The 16086-nt window shown below is 37.9% G+C and overlaps 1 protein-coding gene and 1 long non-coding RNA gene across 3 annotated transcripts; one reads left to right on the top strand and one right to left on the bottom strand.

The window, feature by feature from the left end:
• The first annotated feature begins 5329 nt into the window (after positions 1 to 5329).
• LOC136410291 (uncharacterized) lies at positions 5330 to 12738 on the top strand. 2 transcript variants are annotated; one of them, XM_066392374.1, is made up of 6 exons: positions 5330 to 5561; positions 10940 to 11079; positions 11231 to 11439; positions 11528 to 11765; positions 11837 to 12228; positions 12282 to 12738. In XM_066392374.1, the coding sequence occupies exons 5-6, from the start codon at positions 12052 to 12054 to the stop codon at positions 12522 to 12524; spliced, it is 420 nt and encodes a 139-aa protein (XP_066248471.1). In that variant the 5' UTR covers positions 5330 to 5561; positions 10940 to 11079; positions 11231 to 11439; positions 11528 to 11765; positions 11837 to 12051; the 3' UTR covers positions 12525 to 12738. The 2 variants fall into 2 exon arrangements, with proteins under 2 accessions (XP_066248471.1, XP_066248470.1); XM_066392373.1 differs by having other exon boundaries at positions 11231 to 11765.
• A 112-nt stretch (positions 12739 to 12850) lies between these two features.
• On the bottom strand, positions 12851 to 14042 carry LOC136410292 (uncharacterized). Its single transcript, XR_010752226.1, has 3 exons — positions 13789 to 14042; positions 13141 to 13720; positions 12851 to 13049 (listed from the first exon to the last, which is right to left on the bottom strand). It is a non-coding gene; the product is annotated as an uncharacterized lncRNA (long non-coding RNA).
• Positions 14043 to 16086: the final 2044 nt, after the last annotated feature.

The following is a 16086-nucleotide window of genomic DNA, read 5'->3' as shown; positions in this document are numbered from 1 at the left end:
TCGGTATCTAATAAACAATCACCGAAAAGGGGATAATATATTCCGGAAAAGCTCTTCATTAATAATACAGTTTAATCCTGTCTCTGGAAAAAATCGGCAGGTGGTGAGGTGGAGTGGATAACAAAAGCTCTTTAGCATATCAAACGAAGGCGGCACCAAAGAGGATTAAAACTCGGAATTTTCAAAAGAAAAATCGCGGAACCTTCGGAGTGCGCGAAATGAAGCATACGGAATCACTCATAAATATTCCATTCCGTTGGAAGTGTTTGAGCTTTAGTTATGAGTGCTAATATAGGGTGTTCCATTAAGACCGGTTGTTTTAAAAATCGAAAAAAACGCAGTGTTTATTTGAACAGTTCAGACGTTTTTATTGTACTAAAAAATGATTCGTTCGTATTGTAATATTTCTATATGTGTTATTTGTATTGTAATAAAAAGTATGGAAATCGAGGTTATTGTTGGAGCACAATACTCGATAAATGGCCTCCTCGCGACTAATGGCACTCACTGATTTTTTGACGAAATTTCCGATTACGTTTCGGCACAGCGACGATTCAATTTCACCAAAGGCGCATTGAATCTCGTCTTTCGGTTCAAGAGTTGTTCATGAATTATCGGTCTACACTCTCTCTTGCAAAAAACGCCGGAAAAAAAATTCAACAGCGTCAAATCGCACGATCGCGGGGGCCACATCACATCGCCGCGGCGCGATATAATTGTCGTTCGAAGTTTCGCCTTCAACAATTCCATTGTTTCGTCTGCTGTGTGGCAGGTTGCGCCGTCCTGTTGAAACCACACGTCTGCGAGGGCCATTCCAGCATTTTGTGCCCGTTCAGAAAATGGTGTAAAATTAAAAAATATGTATAGGGGTCCTCGAAATATGGGCAGAAAACTGAGAACTGTGATTTTCGAAAATCATAAATTATGAGTAACCGTTTGAGTAAATTCAAAGAAATTTGGCAATTCTCTATTATCGACAACTGCCAATAAAATGGTATTTTCAGAATTTTTCCAAGTTTTCTAGATTTCGAACAATAATATCCAACTTCTTTATTTCTTATGGATATTGGATTTTAGTGACGTCAAATAGGCAATCGAAAAAATCCTATCTTCTGCGGGAGATATTTGAAAATGCAGAAGTTCGTGTTTGAGTAAAAAATAAATTAATCTCCCCATTATCACTCAAGTTAGTATCAATATCGACTTCCTCCTTCATTAAATCTTTATGGACCCCAATGCCAATGCTATTCTGCTCTAAATGGTTCCAATTTAAAGGCAATTCGGATATTTTGAAATTACTTTGTAAATTGAAATGTGCAGCTATTTCTCTTATTAGTTGCGCCTCGAAGTCCTTTTTTATCGGTTTCAAGCTATAGCGTTCCTCCTCGAATACGCAGGATGGTAGGATAACTGCCCCTACCCTTAAGGTGCAGTTTGAAGCCATGCTGGCAGGCTGCGCGTTAACAAGTTAAACCCGAAGTTGTGATTCTGAAATATGTACGACCGTTCTTCACTGCGAAGCATCCGATATTTCAGTGAAAATCTGGATTTTTCCCGCAGTTCGAGGTCAGATCTCAATGACCCCCATAGTAGGCGCTCTCCAGATCTCCGGCGCTTTTGATCAGCCTTAGCGGCACGCTGCTTAAATACCCATTTTGCCATAAGATCTGGAAGGGGAGGCGATGTCCTCGTCTTCTAACTAAAAATCCACTAGAACTTCTATGTGTATGCAGGCAGCTTTGTTGAAATGTTACGCCTCTACATAAAAGACGCCTTTAGATACCCGATTTAATTACTCCATAAGTATGCAAGATGAATCCGAATAGCTCCAATAACTCACTCGGAGGGTCCCTGAGTCGTTACTTTTGATATACGACGCCTGGTTAATTAAGTCTATGAAACCCTGATGGTTAAAAATCCTGCAGAATCCAGCTCTGCAGCGAATCGGGAGCTACGCAACACATTTTAATCAAATAATCGATGGATCTAATTTAGAGCCAGGCAAGTACGAATTGACACAACAATCACACTCGCGTTTGTCTGTTTTGGCAACCATGGTCATTTTGCAGCGAAAGGGGTTGAGCAAATACACACGTGTCCCTAACGTGATTTAGAACCCTGCAGAGCCAGTTTGAATGCCAATCAAATGCTTGGATGAACTGGGGAGATATGGGGACGTGTCCTAGAACGCTCTTTTTCGAGAAAAAAACTAAAAACATGTCAAAAATATACATATACAGGGTGTCCCAGAAACAATAGTGCCACCGAGCATTGAGTGCTAAGCTTGCCTCATACCAAAGGCACTTTATTCTCGTCCAACTGGGTGCCAGAGCTATTTTTAATGCTGTATATTACAGACTTGAAGTTTCTCTTAGGAGAGTTTTTGCGCACGACAAATAAGCTAGCTGATAGATGCAGCGATCTGTGCCTGTGATAACTTGAATATTTTTACGAATTCTTATACTATTTTCCATCAAAAGAGATGCTGCAAGAACTCGTACCTCTAACGGTTTTCGAGCTGTTTTTAATCAAGTGACCGTGTGAAGCTCCCCTAAAAAAATCGAACGAGTTCAAGTCGGGACTTCGCGGTGACCACAGATGTGGAAAATTCATATTCGACAACCCTTACAAGGAGAAGGAACGTCATCTTGCACAGACCCAATGAGGCTGGAGGAGCTTCCTCCAAAACTAGAGATAAATCGATTCTCAAGGAGCTCAGGTACCGTTTCCCCTTTGGGCTGGCCGGAAATTTGACTGGTCTTAAAGTCATATCTCCCAAAATGCTCTATATTTTCCGATATCGAACAAATATTTCAATGATAAAATAATGTCAATTTTCTGTTCCTGCGGCTGAAAAGGTAATTTTAGGGCCATCAAACTAGCCCAGAGGAGTGTACAAGTTTTAATATGCATTAAAAAACTCATAACCAATTCGTGTCAAACTAGAAGTGGGAAAAAGTCCGTAGGACTAAAGAAATGCTCGATCGTATATTATACAGGGTGCCCGTTTTACGAGCCCCACCAATGGGACTTCCGTTACCTTAAGGGATGCGTGGTCCCACTACACACATTAACTGAAAATTCGTGTCGAAAGTGATGTTCTCTCATTAAATGAGGATTTTCTGTGTTGTAAGAATGGCTGTTTCGTCAATTAAATATGTCTCTACTTGTAAATGTTGTCTCGCCGGGGAACAATATTTTATTGAAGAGGTATAAAACTCCATGGAAACAGTTTCTCTTTCCGTAGAAATTTAGAAATTGATGATTTGCTGACCCCTGTCACTTCAAACATATGTGTAATGCTAGTCTCTGGATCGTCCAGTATTCACACAAGATTTCCTCTTCTCGATTCACAGTGAAAATTTTTATAAATTCAGGTTCGCCTCGTCAGGAGTAATACTTTGCGGCAGCTCCTAATGGAAGAAAAGAGCCACCCGAGGTGTTTTAGTGGGTAGACACCTGGAGCTACACTTACCTACATCATATTTAGTCACAATAAATCTGAACGTGGATGAAAAGTATGGGGTGTACGCGGAGGACAGGGAATCGAGGATGCTGGTCAGAAAGCAGATGATCGTGGCGAGAAAAGACCGATGGCTGGCATACAACGGCTGGACTAAGACATTCATAGCCTCAATTAAAGGATCGATTGATAGAAAATGAGGAGATGTAGAATATTACTCGACACAGGCTCTCACCGGAGTATTCAGCACCTATCTATACAGGATAGACTAAAGCGAGGATTAGAGATGTTGATTTTGTGGTGATAGAGACGATACGGAACATATAGTATTTCAGTCAAGTCTCTTGAAGAAGAGCCAGAAAAAATTTGGGGAAATAGAGCTGCAACAGAAAATATCGCTCGTCTGCTGCTGAGAAGTGAGAATGGCTGGATGGCTGTGACGAGAATGTTAAAAGAAGCCATGAGAGCAAGAGAGAATGCGCAAACAAACGAATTCCTAGGAGATATAAAAGAGAGAAAATAACCCCCCAACCCCTCTCCTAGGGCGATACTTTCCAGCAGTTCTATGGGGGGGGGGGGGGGGGGGGTAGAAAGAATAAGTGAGTATTATACAAGATTAGCACTGAGTCTCACTACATCACATCTCCAACCACGACTTGGGATGTGTAAATGTATTTTTCTCTCACCTTGTAAAAAGATCCAGGGTGAACAGAGAGAAGGAATTTAGTTGTTCGGTATCTCAAGGGATATTTTCGTCATATTTTTTGACCGCGAATACGTGGTTGAATTTATGGCACTACGTTGAGAGACACCGTGTGTTTTAATAAAATAATAAATTACGTTTATTTTGTCGCAATTTTTACAGAGCTAGATTTTGCTTTGCGTCCTTTTACAGTACATTCTAGTATTATTGTTCCTGCCGCCTGGATTACTTTGGTTATCTAATAATTCGCTTTCGTTACGATAAAACTCATTATTTTCAACATGCGAAAATTCACTATGGATGTCGGTGACATTTTTCAAAAACACAGACCTTTCGTTTTGCCATTTCTGGAGCCTGGCGATAATTATAAAAATAAATTGACAGTAACGATGGGACATTTCTCTCTGTATTAGTGTATTTAGCTTTCTTACCAAAGCATATAGTTTTGAATTTCTCAGCATCCAAAGAAATGTTTCTTTCCAGTATTCTCAACATTTCAGAACCGCCACAACTCAAAATTGAATCAACGACTGCCGTCACATTTGCTTGTCATTGCCACCCGCATATCATTTGTTTTGATCGTGTCGCAATTGCGCAATTTATTGCGACTGCGCAAAACTCAGTCCACCACGGAGAGAAATGCCATTTTGACTGGTTTGGCGTAAGTGCAAATGGGGGTCAGAGACTTTTTGATTTTGGACAAAAAGTGAAATTAACCATCTGATATTATTCATTTAATTATCGCTCCAGTCGTCATGAAATCGTTTTAAAAAAATTAAGGTAAAGTAGGAATTTGAAAATAAAAGTATAAAAAGTGTAATTTCAAAAGGTAAGGCAAATTTGGTGTAAAGTTAATTTGAGGCGCCCATTTTTTACGATTTTTTTCGCTCGCAAATCGGCGTTCTAATGACAAAGCATCAAAACAATTAAAAAACGTTGGAGGGATTGATTTAACACGATAATAGAGCCTTAACAGACCCGCAAAAAAACCACTGAGATGATTGAATAAACCTTCAGCTTTGTTTCTGGATTTGTTCTTTGAGGTCCTTTGTGTTTCCGTCACGTTTCGTAAACAACGGGAAAATAAGAAACAAGTAAACTTAAATCAATTCTTCTTCGAGTTTTAACGTTTCAACGCGGATATTTCTCCAAATAACAAAAAAGGGATAGCTGAGCTGGTATTTTTTCAGGGATGTGTTTGCGTGGCCTGAATTGGCAATAATTGAACATTCGAGTCTGCGACAACAGGAGATTTCCTAGACATGGAGGTATAAAGGCCCCGAAGGCCATCATTAAAACTACATTATCGCTTAGTGCACAGTTTCCAGGAAGAACATAAAACGTAGAGGAGCCCCAGGCAAACCTTTAGCTCTGATTAAAATTTATTCACAAAAGGTAGGTAGTTCGGGGAGGAACTAACCACATAAAATTTCCGAACGTTTTCATTCGGAGTCCATTACGAAAATTGTGTATGAGGGAGAGATAAGGTCTGGTTTTCTTAAAAATTCACAACAGACTAAAACGTAAGCCGTTAATTTTCGGCTAAAGTTTGTCCCCAGGTCGTCGTTAAATTACGTACTGTTAAATCCCGGTGGCCTAACAAGAAGCAAACTTTTCGGTTAAGCCCCCAAAAAACAATTAATTAAAAATAATTACTTATCAAAAGACAGAAAAACTACATTCAAACGAAAATCCCGTGAAATCCACTTAGTTAACATTTAATTACTTTTGCGGCTAAGCTCTCGTCTTTCCCTTGCTGGGAAAATTCGAGGGGAAATTAAAATTTTAACTGTGAAATTTTAAGACGAGACTTACTCCAATGGCTTTCACCTTTTAAGAAGTCTGCCGATTTTTAATATTCGTCTCTTTGCAGTCGACACACGGAAACTCGCAGCAGTAGCACATGGAAACCCTCCAAGCTCCCCCTCTTGCCGAAAAACTCACCTTTATTTAATTTAACTTTCATTTCAAAATGTGTGCGTGTAACATGTGTCAGTTTTGTTGTCCAGAGAACGGCTCACCCTCAGGTCCGACTTGCCTCCCCTAATTGGCCGCTCTGATGAACCCTTCCCAATTTGTCAGGATCAAATAATATTTTCTAAAACGTAAGCCCTCTATTATTGTTTCGGTAATGATGAAAAGAGCGTAAGCCCAAGAAATTTCGCAATATACAGGGTGTAACGTGTCGTCCTGGAGATGTTTCAGGGCAATGGTGCTCTGCAAAATAATTTCAAAAAATGCGAATAGACCCACGGTCAAAAGGGCGCCGATTAACCATGATTGATTGGTTCGATATTAAGGGATCACATTTTTCTCACATTTTGCGCTTTTCTCACGTATGCTTTAAATTTTTTAAATTTCGAACACCTACATATTTTCGAAGCAAAAAGTAAAACTTCCAGTCCTGTTGAATAAGGTACCAATTCTTTGCAGAACCCAATTGTGGTTCGTGCATGATAGTGCGCCAGCCCATTTCAGTATGAAACTGAGAGAGTTCCTGAATCAACGTCTCAAAACCGTTGAATAGATCAAAGGGGACCTCAGCCGTGCTCTTCTAGATCCCCTGACTTGAATACTCTGGACTTTTTTTGGAGACACTTGAAATCATTGGTGTATCAGATCTCAATTGTAACAAAAGTGGAATTGCGAAAAAATAGTGAATTCCTGCAATATCATCCACAATGCTTTTGGAATACTCGAGAGAGTTCGTTGGTCTATGAAGCAAAGACTAGAGTCCTGCATCTCAGTAAGAGGCGGACATTTTCAACAGTTTTTATCATTTTTATTTAAAGAAATTTGACGAAATACTGCAAATTGCTTCAGATAGTTGATAACTGAACCGGATTATTATTTATCTTCCTTACTTTCTTCACATTCTGAATTTACATGAATAAATACTTTTTAAAGTTCTACGAAAATATTGATAAAGACGAAAAAGTTGAAGAATTGAAAAAGAAATATAAATTTGATATCAGAGTCCATACAAAATGCTCCAAAAAAGATGCAAAGCGTAAAATAATACATGACCCAAAAAACATAACAACGTGTATATGGCTACCTACGGTTTTAACATTTTAATATATAAAGTCTTAAAGAAGCAGAACAACGCTATGAGAAAAAATGTGAAACTTTGCCACCTTGTGCATTGAAAATGGTGCTTTGTTGACCACGGGCCTATTAGCATTTTTTTCAATTATTTTGCCAAGTACTATCGGGCCCTGAAATATCTCCATGATGATATGTTACACCCTGTACAAAGTGGACCGTATCAGAACTTCATTAAACTAAAGCTCAGATCAAAGGCTTTCGATATGATCCTTAATTAGGCCAGTCCCCATAAGGGATTACTCATCTGTGGTCATATCAAATCTTTTTATATGTATTCGATACTTTTATGAAATCAAGCATAAAACCCATCTCTCGTTTCTTTGATCTATAAGATACTCCTGCTTCCTTTGTAGGTGTACTTTGCAACACACACAATGACCAAATCCCTTATTATCCTTCATACCGCTGGCGGAAAAGAAATGTTACGCTTTGAGTTTGCGTAAATAACGGCCAACATATGCGACAAAAGGGCTGAAAGATCCTTCCCGCTCTCTTTCTATTTTGTGCTTATTAGATACCTAAAAATTGGAAATAAATATCCTCTAAGATCACGCTACATTTCACCCCTAAATGCTCGAATGACCCCGTAGCATGCATGCCTAATTTGTTTTCGCGTGGCTCTACTACCCCATTTCGGTTATTATCCCGAAGCAATAAGGGTGAATTTCGAATGTCGATTCGTAAAAATCCGCATGCAAATCACTTGTATTAATAAACATCCCCGTAATGGGGCTTTTAAGGCATGAATGGCTTCGGTACGGATACTCAAGTACGGTCGAAAGGTTTTAGTTGGTGGTGAGTTGTTTTAGGGGGGGAAATAATCATAAGTTTGAATTTTCTTAATTATACAGATTGCTTTATAACCAAGTTAAGAATTAAGGCCCCACGGCATTAAAAGGAGGTAATAAAATAATATCTCCCCGAAGGGAGGACTTTAATAACCCAAAGAAATACAAATTGGACAATTAGGGCAATTTATTAATGAGAATTCCCGATATGATCGTTTTATTACCTACCCCCGGAAAATAAGCGTATAATTTTTGACAATAAAAATTTTAATTACCTACAGTTGTGTATGGTAATAAATTCATGGAATAGACGCTCAAATTGGGTCTAATACGTCAGCTATTCAGAGACTAGAAAGGGCCCTTTATTGTGGCAAAGCAAATCTCTCAATATTGCGTTGTAAAGGCTTTAACCCCCAGTCTTATTAACAACAGTACTTGAGGAAAATTCAATTGGCAGGCTTTAGTTACATATTAGATTACCTGTGGAATCATACTGTGTACTTTTCACAAGGGCATTTTCGAGGGGTTAAATGAAACTGATATCCCCTCCTTCGCCCCAACCATAAACTTGGCACAAACGACTATTCATGCCCTCTTAAAACACACCAAAAACATAAAATTTGGCAGACTAAATGTGTCGTCAATAAAGAAAATTAAATCTCCTTCTTCACTACGTCAAGAAAACTTAATCCTCACCTCTACTAACACCGAAGTGGACTCGACTCATCTAAAATAATTCAAACAGGCTCAGATGCATAATTCCTACCCCCTCAAAACAAAGGCTGCCCCCATAAATCTCTAATCACACATATGAGTCTGCGTCAGAAATCATCAAATCGGAAAATCTCCTCAATAGGGGTCAATTCTTAGATTTTGTCGGCACCAATAAAATAATGCAAAATAACGCCTTCTAGAGGGATTCTTCACCCCTCGAAATTCATCCCCACAGTGATTAACTTCAGGGCTTTCATCTGAAAACGTTTCATTTGAACAGTAATATCTGGGAAACGGCGGCAGGTATCAATTTTGGGTTTTTATTAATTGAAAATGTATTTGTTTGTGCCGCTATTAAAAAAGTTTCAATTAGTAAAAATATAAAAAGCATCAATATTTCATCAATCATCAAAATACATAGTCATTCGCCTTTGTATCAAGAAAAATGAATCCTCCCCTCTATCACTCATAAAACAAACTTAATTCTCTCGAAATGAACAATTTGTTCCATCATGAAATAAAAAATTCCCACATTAAACCGTTAATCAGAGCTTATATATGAATCTGTGTCAAAAAACGTTAATTTAGCCAAAGGCACGTATCGCGTTTTCGTCCTTGAAACCTGCTTCAATGAATCATTTATTAAACGCACATGAATGATTGAACGTTTTGAAGCAAGTCACAGATTTTTAAATTCTTCTCGAAAACTTTACTGGGATTTTCTTTTCGAAGATCTTCTCAGACCTTCAATTCTCTCAAATCATATATGCAAAGAAAAATCATTTAGTTTGGGAGCTGCAGGTAAAAATTGAAAATTAAATAAATATCGAAAGACGAGGGCATAAATCGTTGGAACAAATTATATATTTTAAAAATGTGTAATCAGAAACAAGAAAAAAAACGTCCGAATTCACCCTAAAAATGACCCAAGTTTCGTCTGCATACCTTTCATTTAAATGATAAATTCTGGCAAACTATCAGAATTATAGTTTCAGACTTTTTGTCATCGAAATTAGAAAGAAAATACGCATTTTTCACCGTTTAACAGAAATTAGAAATAAGATTCCAAAAATGACTGCTAGCTAAAAGCAGGTATCATAGTTCCATTTCCTGCTACTCCTCCTTCGTCATCGTGTCAAGAAACTAAATTTGGGTCGTAAATGCCAAATTTTTAATTTTCAATACCCCTATTAGCAATGGCCATAAAACCTGTAATAAAATCTGCAAACCAAGGTTTTAAAGGGTAGGCAGCGTTCATGCAAAGGGCAATAATTTCCCAATTTCCCATTCATTGCACGCCACCCAAATTGCGATTTACATTCCGTGTTTTCGAAGGTCGAACCTCCCCTTGTATAGTGTGGAGCCATCAACAGGGGATAAAAATATATAACTGGGGTAGTAGCGTCATCGAAGGAAGTATATAAGGGGGGCTCGAAGAATCTATAACATAGTGTTCCAGATGGTTCTTTATGGCGGAGGTTTAGCTGCGTATATTTCTAATGGTAAAAGATGTTTTTTCGTCAATTTGGGTATTCACATAATGAAAATTTAATTGCGGAAAATGGGAAAAAAGTGCTAATGGAGCGTGATGGTGTTGGGAAATAAAAAGTCCATTTAATCCTATTCCACATTAATAAATAGGCACCGTTAAAAGCTTTCCTCGGCAATCGGCTTAGTTTATCGATGCGACTAAGTGGACATAAATAAAACTACTCCATCTTTAACTATTAACGAAAGAAATTTTAAAGCATTTTCTACCTCCAAGAGGAATTTTGTCTAATAAAATCATGAACCCTAATTAGTTTAAACATAAGGGATGGGGGATTAAAGCCCAATTTAGTGTGGGCCACACGAAAAGTTTCGCAGTATTTTCAGCTTTACACGATGTTTATCCCGGTAATTATTTAATTTAATCTCTTTAAAGCTTAAACACTAAGTAAGGTCTAATGGAGGAGGTAGATGGTAAGATCGAGATTTTTTTCTTAGTCAAAAAATCGTCCACCATTCCATCAAGAAACCGCACAAAAAACTCCTTTAAAATAATTTTATAAATATCATCGTAACCTGATTAGTAGATAATTCTCTCGAATCCCCGACATTCCAGTCCCTTATCTCCAATCCCTTTATAGGATTTTCAAAAGGACTTCCACATATCTGTTGTAGGGCTATTAATTCTCTATACGTCAAGCGAGTGTAATTATTACCCCTGTGCGTGGGGGCAGCGAATTGAAATTTAATTTTGGGGTCCTGTTTTGCTCTAATATGTCTTCTCCACCGCACACTAAATAATGGAGGATTTCCAGGTGAGGATGAGGCTTACGCGGACAGAAATGTCTCAGATTTATTATGAACGAAGGGGTTTCCGCCCCGCTGAGCTCGGTTTAGCTTTTTAAGGAACTAGTCATATGCAAATTAATTCCCAGTTATTGTCCCTCTCAGTTTCCCGTTTCATAGGTATTTGGGGGTGAGGGTTGAACTTGCGAGTGGGTCAGGAGAGAGTTTAAGCAGAGTTGAAATCGCTATAATATTCTTGACAAAATTGTGAATGGCTTTTCGGTAAATACGTTACCTAAAGTTAGTCTGAGATTGACAACAAAACAAAGAGGGCTCGTTAAGAAAATAGCGTTAATACTCCCTTTACATACAGTAATCTCCTCGCCTAGGTAATTTGCAAGTTAGTCTATTCGGCAAATTTGGGATGTTGTGAAACACAACAAACTTAAGGGGCCCTCACATGAACCTCCCTTTCAGCCTATAAAATGACACTTTTCCTTAAGGCATAGAGGAGTAAATTGAGCTCTATTATAACCCTAGTCAAATATTTGAAAACCTGTTTATGCGCTGCAGTGATGGAAGGTTTTAGAGCCTCTGTCGGTTTCAGAGCCTCTGTCGGTTCGCCTCTCCCGTCAAAAGTAAACATAAACGATAATTCCATTAAGAAATGAACTGAGCTGGCTTTTAAAGAGAAACTGCTTGGCGTATGTAATTTGTAAGTCAAATAAATGTTGTTAGTTTTAACTCGATCAACACACGAGAGAATTCAACTGAATTTTCCTGCAGGACCACTCAACTGAACACGCATATGCTAATTTTCTCGAATATGTTTCGGGATTATGGAGTTATTTTATGAGCTGTAATAACAAAAACTGCTAGTTATCTAGAGGAAGTTGGATGGATAAAGTTCGTGGTTAGATAGCTCTACTTTGGAATAACATGTTATTCAAAACCACATAGTATAAAATACCAAATACAGTCGTGTGAACGAACCAACAAGCATGAAATCCCTAATTATCCTCGGTTTCTTAGGCTTAGCTGCTTTTTCAACTAAAGCCCGGAACATACCCGAGGGTTATTACTATGGAGGTGAGGCCATTGTGACCAAATGGCCTACTACAACAACAGCCAAACCTTTACCAAATCAAAACCATGATACCAAAGATCCTGGATGGCTGGTAAGTTACCTCTTATATCCAGTATTTCTACGAGTCCATTGCTGTGTCTGCAGAGGCAGTTACTCCTCCAATTTGGAAAAATGGCCTCAAAAATTGGAAACTCCATGGGTGGGCACGCGAATAAAATAACTGCAGCTCTGGATAAGGTTTGTGAAGTGGTCAAAACAGTGATTCCTCTGTTGGCTGCAGTGTGTCATGTAGGGGAATTTGGTTTCTGTGCTGCAACCAATGAGGCTCCGGTAAAACTGGCGGAGGCTATGAATCCCAATAACCTGGATTTGGACAGTCTGGATTAGAGGAAAGACGCAGAGTGAAAATTCCGCCATCATATTGTCCAGAAACTTTAGTTATCCGTTGAAAAACTATTATAATTTGCTTATTGTTTTATTGCATTAAAGAGATTAAGAAGTGTTTCTAGAGATGATTTACAACTATCATGATTATAAATTTTAGAAAAATAATCTTCCTCTACCTAGGACATTAAAATAGCTCAGTGGGAAGGTGCTCTCGCCATTTTGTCCAAAAATAGCCATTTTTCAAATAAAATCTTGTAATATATGGAAACAATTCGAACATTTTGTTATTGATATAATTTTGGATTATTTTATATGTAATATTTTGAAATACAAAGGTTTTTTTTAATATTTTCTATTTGTCAATTGTCTTTATAGTATTAGAATATCGGTATAAAACACATATAATTAATGATATTAATAGATGCTAACTCTAAGGCTTTAAATTCAAATTCGCCATCCTCCATTTCCTGGAAACCCAGGACGTCCGTTCTTGGCATTTTGCTCATTCTGTCCGTTAAATAAATTCTGTAACAAAAACCAAATTAATTATTTTTTGCCCGCACTCCCCTCAAGATATTTCTTTAACTAAATTTTAGGCAGATTGATGTAAACTTACCTTAAAAAAACTCTTAATCACGTCAATGGTACACTCACCGCTACTAATTAAAAATGCGCACATAAAAGCAACAATGAGCAGAATAAGGAAGCGAGATTCCATTTTTAAACAATTTTGCTGAAGTCTGCTTTAGATCTTGCAAAATGCTTTGTGACGGATTATGAAGGCAGTGGAGCATAATTTATACCAAAAACTTCTATTTGCTTTGGTATGTTAATAGCCTTTCAAACCCCATTTTCCCTCGAAGTGCTAAAAACCAAGTGGTAGATATGATTTAACGACAGGAATTTTATGTGAAAACAAATTACAAGTTATTTGCTGGTTGTAAATTTTCGTATTTTAAGGAGCGGAGCCTAAGTGCAAATAAAACCAACAGAAATCGTTACTAATCTAGAGTATATTAAAATTTAAAAAAATACATAATATGTCTTCACAAATAAATAATAATCCTGATAGGTAATTCCTCCTAAGTTTCGGCTTATCTCCCAACCAACCCGGCTTGAGCCGCCACTCCTGCATATCCAGCCACAACATCTAGGTTTTCACGAGCCCTATCCCTCACTCTCCTCACTCCTTTTTCCTAGGCGAGACAAATTTTATTTTTAAAAAATATATAATTTACCTTAAAAAACGTAAAAGAGTACTTACAACTTTCTTCAGGTGTTTCTTGAGCCATCCAGCCTCAGCAGTACCGAAAGCTGCACTCATGGCCAAAAGCACGAGCAGGAAAACAGTGAAAAACTTCATTTTTCGCAGAACGAATTGGATTTAAAACTGTTGATTGAGGATTGATGATAATAACAAATCAAACTCGGAGCGGAATATGATGTGAATCAAATTTAAACGGAGTTTTTATACGCTTCAAATCGAGCACTGTGAGGTACTTTTTCTCTTCCAGTGCACAGAACCGGTTCAAGCCAACGCTCGGAATGTTTACTAGAGGCTGTAAATTGTAAATCCCCTTTAATTCGCCAATATGTATTCATTTTTCTTGCTTTGGGAAGTGTGAAGAGTTCCGGAATGGTCATTCATCTGCGTAATCGAGGCTCAAGTAAATTTCCCCAGCAATAGAAGTTGAAATCTACGATGTATCTACAAATTTTAATACCTTGGCCGGGCTTGATTAGAGAGGAAATACCTACTCGTCGCCGTATTTTCTAGAAATCTCAGTTGTTTTACTGTAATATACTGTATAATAAATAACGGATAAACAATACCGGAATTTGGAACAGCTTCCTTTGCATCAAGGTTATTAGGAATGTTCAGTTTAACTAGTCACCGACCGAGTCATTTGAATATACGTGATTCCACTGAATTCCTAATCATTAACGCGATAGTGAATTACAATAGTCAGGATTTTTCGCTCACATAAGAAAAAAATGTCCGCCATTTTATCCAGAAATTTGATTTTTTAAGTGAAACCATTGGAAAAGCATCTCTGTAAATCCAGATTAAACAACAATACTAGTAAATCTCATATTTTTGTAATTTTGAACTGAATACATCTCTGGAAATTATTTATTTTTAATAATCATTTAAACCTTCGCAAGACATCTTCGTATGTGCCACAATCTTCATTCAATAAAAATAGCCCCGCGTACCCAATAGAAGTGGGAAATACCTTTTCTTAACAGTATTACTTCTTATTCATCAGCGATAAGTCAACAAACTGCTTTCTCTTTATTGAACTTAAAAGTCACATTCATTAGCAAACAACAATAATGCAATGTTAAATATATAGCACATTTTCTTTGTTTATAGCAATAGTTTCTGGGAAGAGGTAATTATACGTATGTTTATATTCCTTATCACTATTTGTTCAATTGAATAAGTACAATTATGGCAAAAGATGTCGTGTTTGTTTGTATTCCAACGCTGATGAATTGCTATTGAAATCATAATCAAATGGTCAAACAGGGTTGGGTAAAAGGGCTAAAATCACACAAAAAGGGCTTTCATCATTGAGTCGTTAGTTTGAGGCATAAAGTACGCTTTCTTCACTTCACTTCCAAGCGGCCCAAAGCTTCCATAAGAATCTCAAACATTATTTTCCACAAGAAAAACCTCGTAAACCTCCACATTTTAAGGGTAGATATTGACCCCGATAAAAAGATTATAAAGAAAATTGGAAAGTATACCATATACATGGATTTATCCTATGTAAAGTAACGAAGCCTAGATGTCGCCAAGGGCGGAATCCTGGCAAGGGCTTTTCCGGAAAGTTATGTAGTTACGCGGGAAAGCATTGAAAATTGCCGATTATAGGGAGCTAAGCAGCATATAAATATGTTAAGGCCCGCATCGGATCGGCTTTACGGATTTTCGATGTTCATAACGAGTTTTAGGCAGTTCGGAAAAGTTTTAAATTAATCCGACGTGGAAATTGATCGTGTTTTCCAATGGGGTAAATTCGCCCAGTAAATGCTAATAACCTCTCTATGGGAGTTTACAGCAACCCTACGTGACTCTCTGACCAATCAGGTAGGAATATCCATTACCAAGTTTAGTCTAGCTACTCTCGGGTATATACGAGTCGCAAGAAGAGCTTCGCTTTCCAAAATTAATTATCCAATTATTGAGAAGACGTGAGCAGGGGACACACTTGTTCTGCTCCGGCAATTTTATCTAGGGACCGAATTTGTCACTGATGCGATATTAATTTTCGGGGAAACCGAATTATAGTCCTTCCTCGTATCTTCTCTGCCTTTATGCCCCATGATTTCTAATTGCGAAACATTTAGCTTTACGTCAGGAAATATCGCCCCCGAGCGCCGAATTTGCTGCTCTTTTTCTTTGTCCCACTCCACCAGAGAAATCCATCAGCCTCCAAGTATAAGTAATCCCTACCTTTTTACGAAAATATTCCCCGATCCTCTCCAACCTATAATAAGTGGATTATAGTCGCATATGGTCTTATACTCCAAATCCCGGCAACGTATCGCAGAA

Source organism: Euwallacea similis, chromosome 8, assembly GCF_039881205.1.
Source record: "Euwallacea similis isolate ESF13 chromosome 8, ESF131.1, whole genome shotgun sequence".
Classification (NCBI taxonomy): Eukaryota; Metazoa; Arthropoda; class Insecta; order Coleoptera; family Curculionidae; genus Euwallacea; species Euwallacea similis.
The sequence above is the reverse complement of the archived record's forward strand: the minus strand, read 5'-3'. Positions and strand labels throughout refer to the sequence as shown.

Bases quoted from the DNA above. Each gene is read 5' to 3' on its own strand.
- LOC136410291 (XM_066392374.1), top strand. From the start codon at position 12,052: ATGAAATCCCTAATTATCCTCGGTTTCTTAGGCTTAGCTGCTTTTTCA. The intron at 12,229-12,281 runs GTAAGTTACCTC...CTGTGTCTGCAG, and splicing joins CCAAAGATCCTGGATGGCTG to AGGCAGTTACTCCTCCAATT.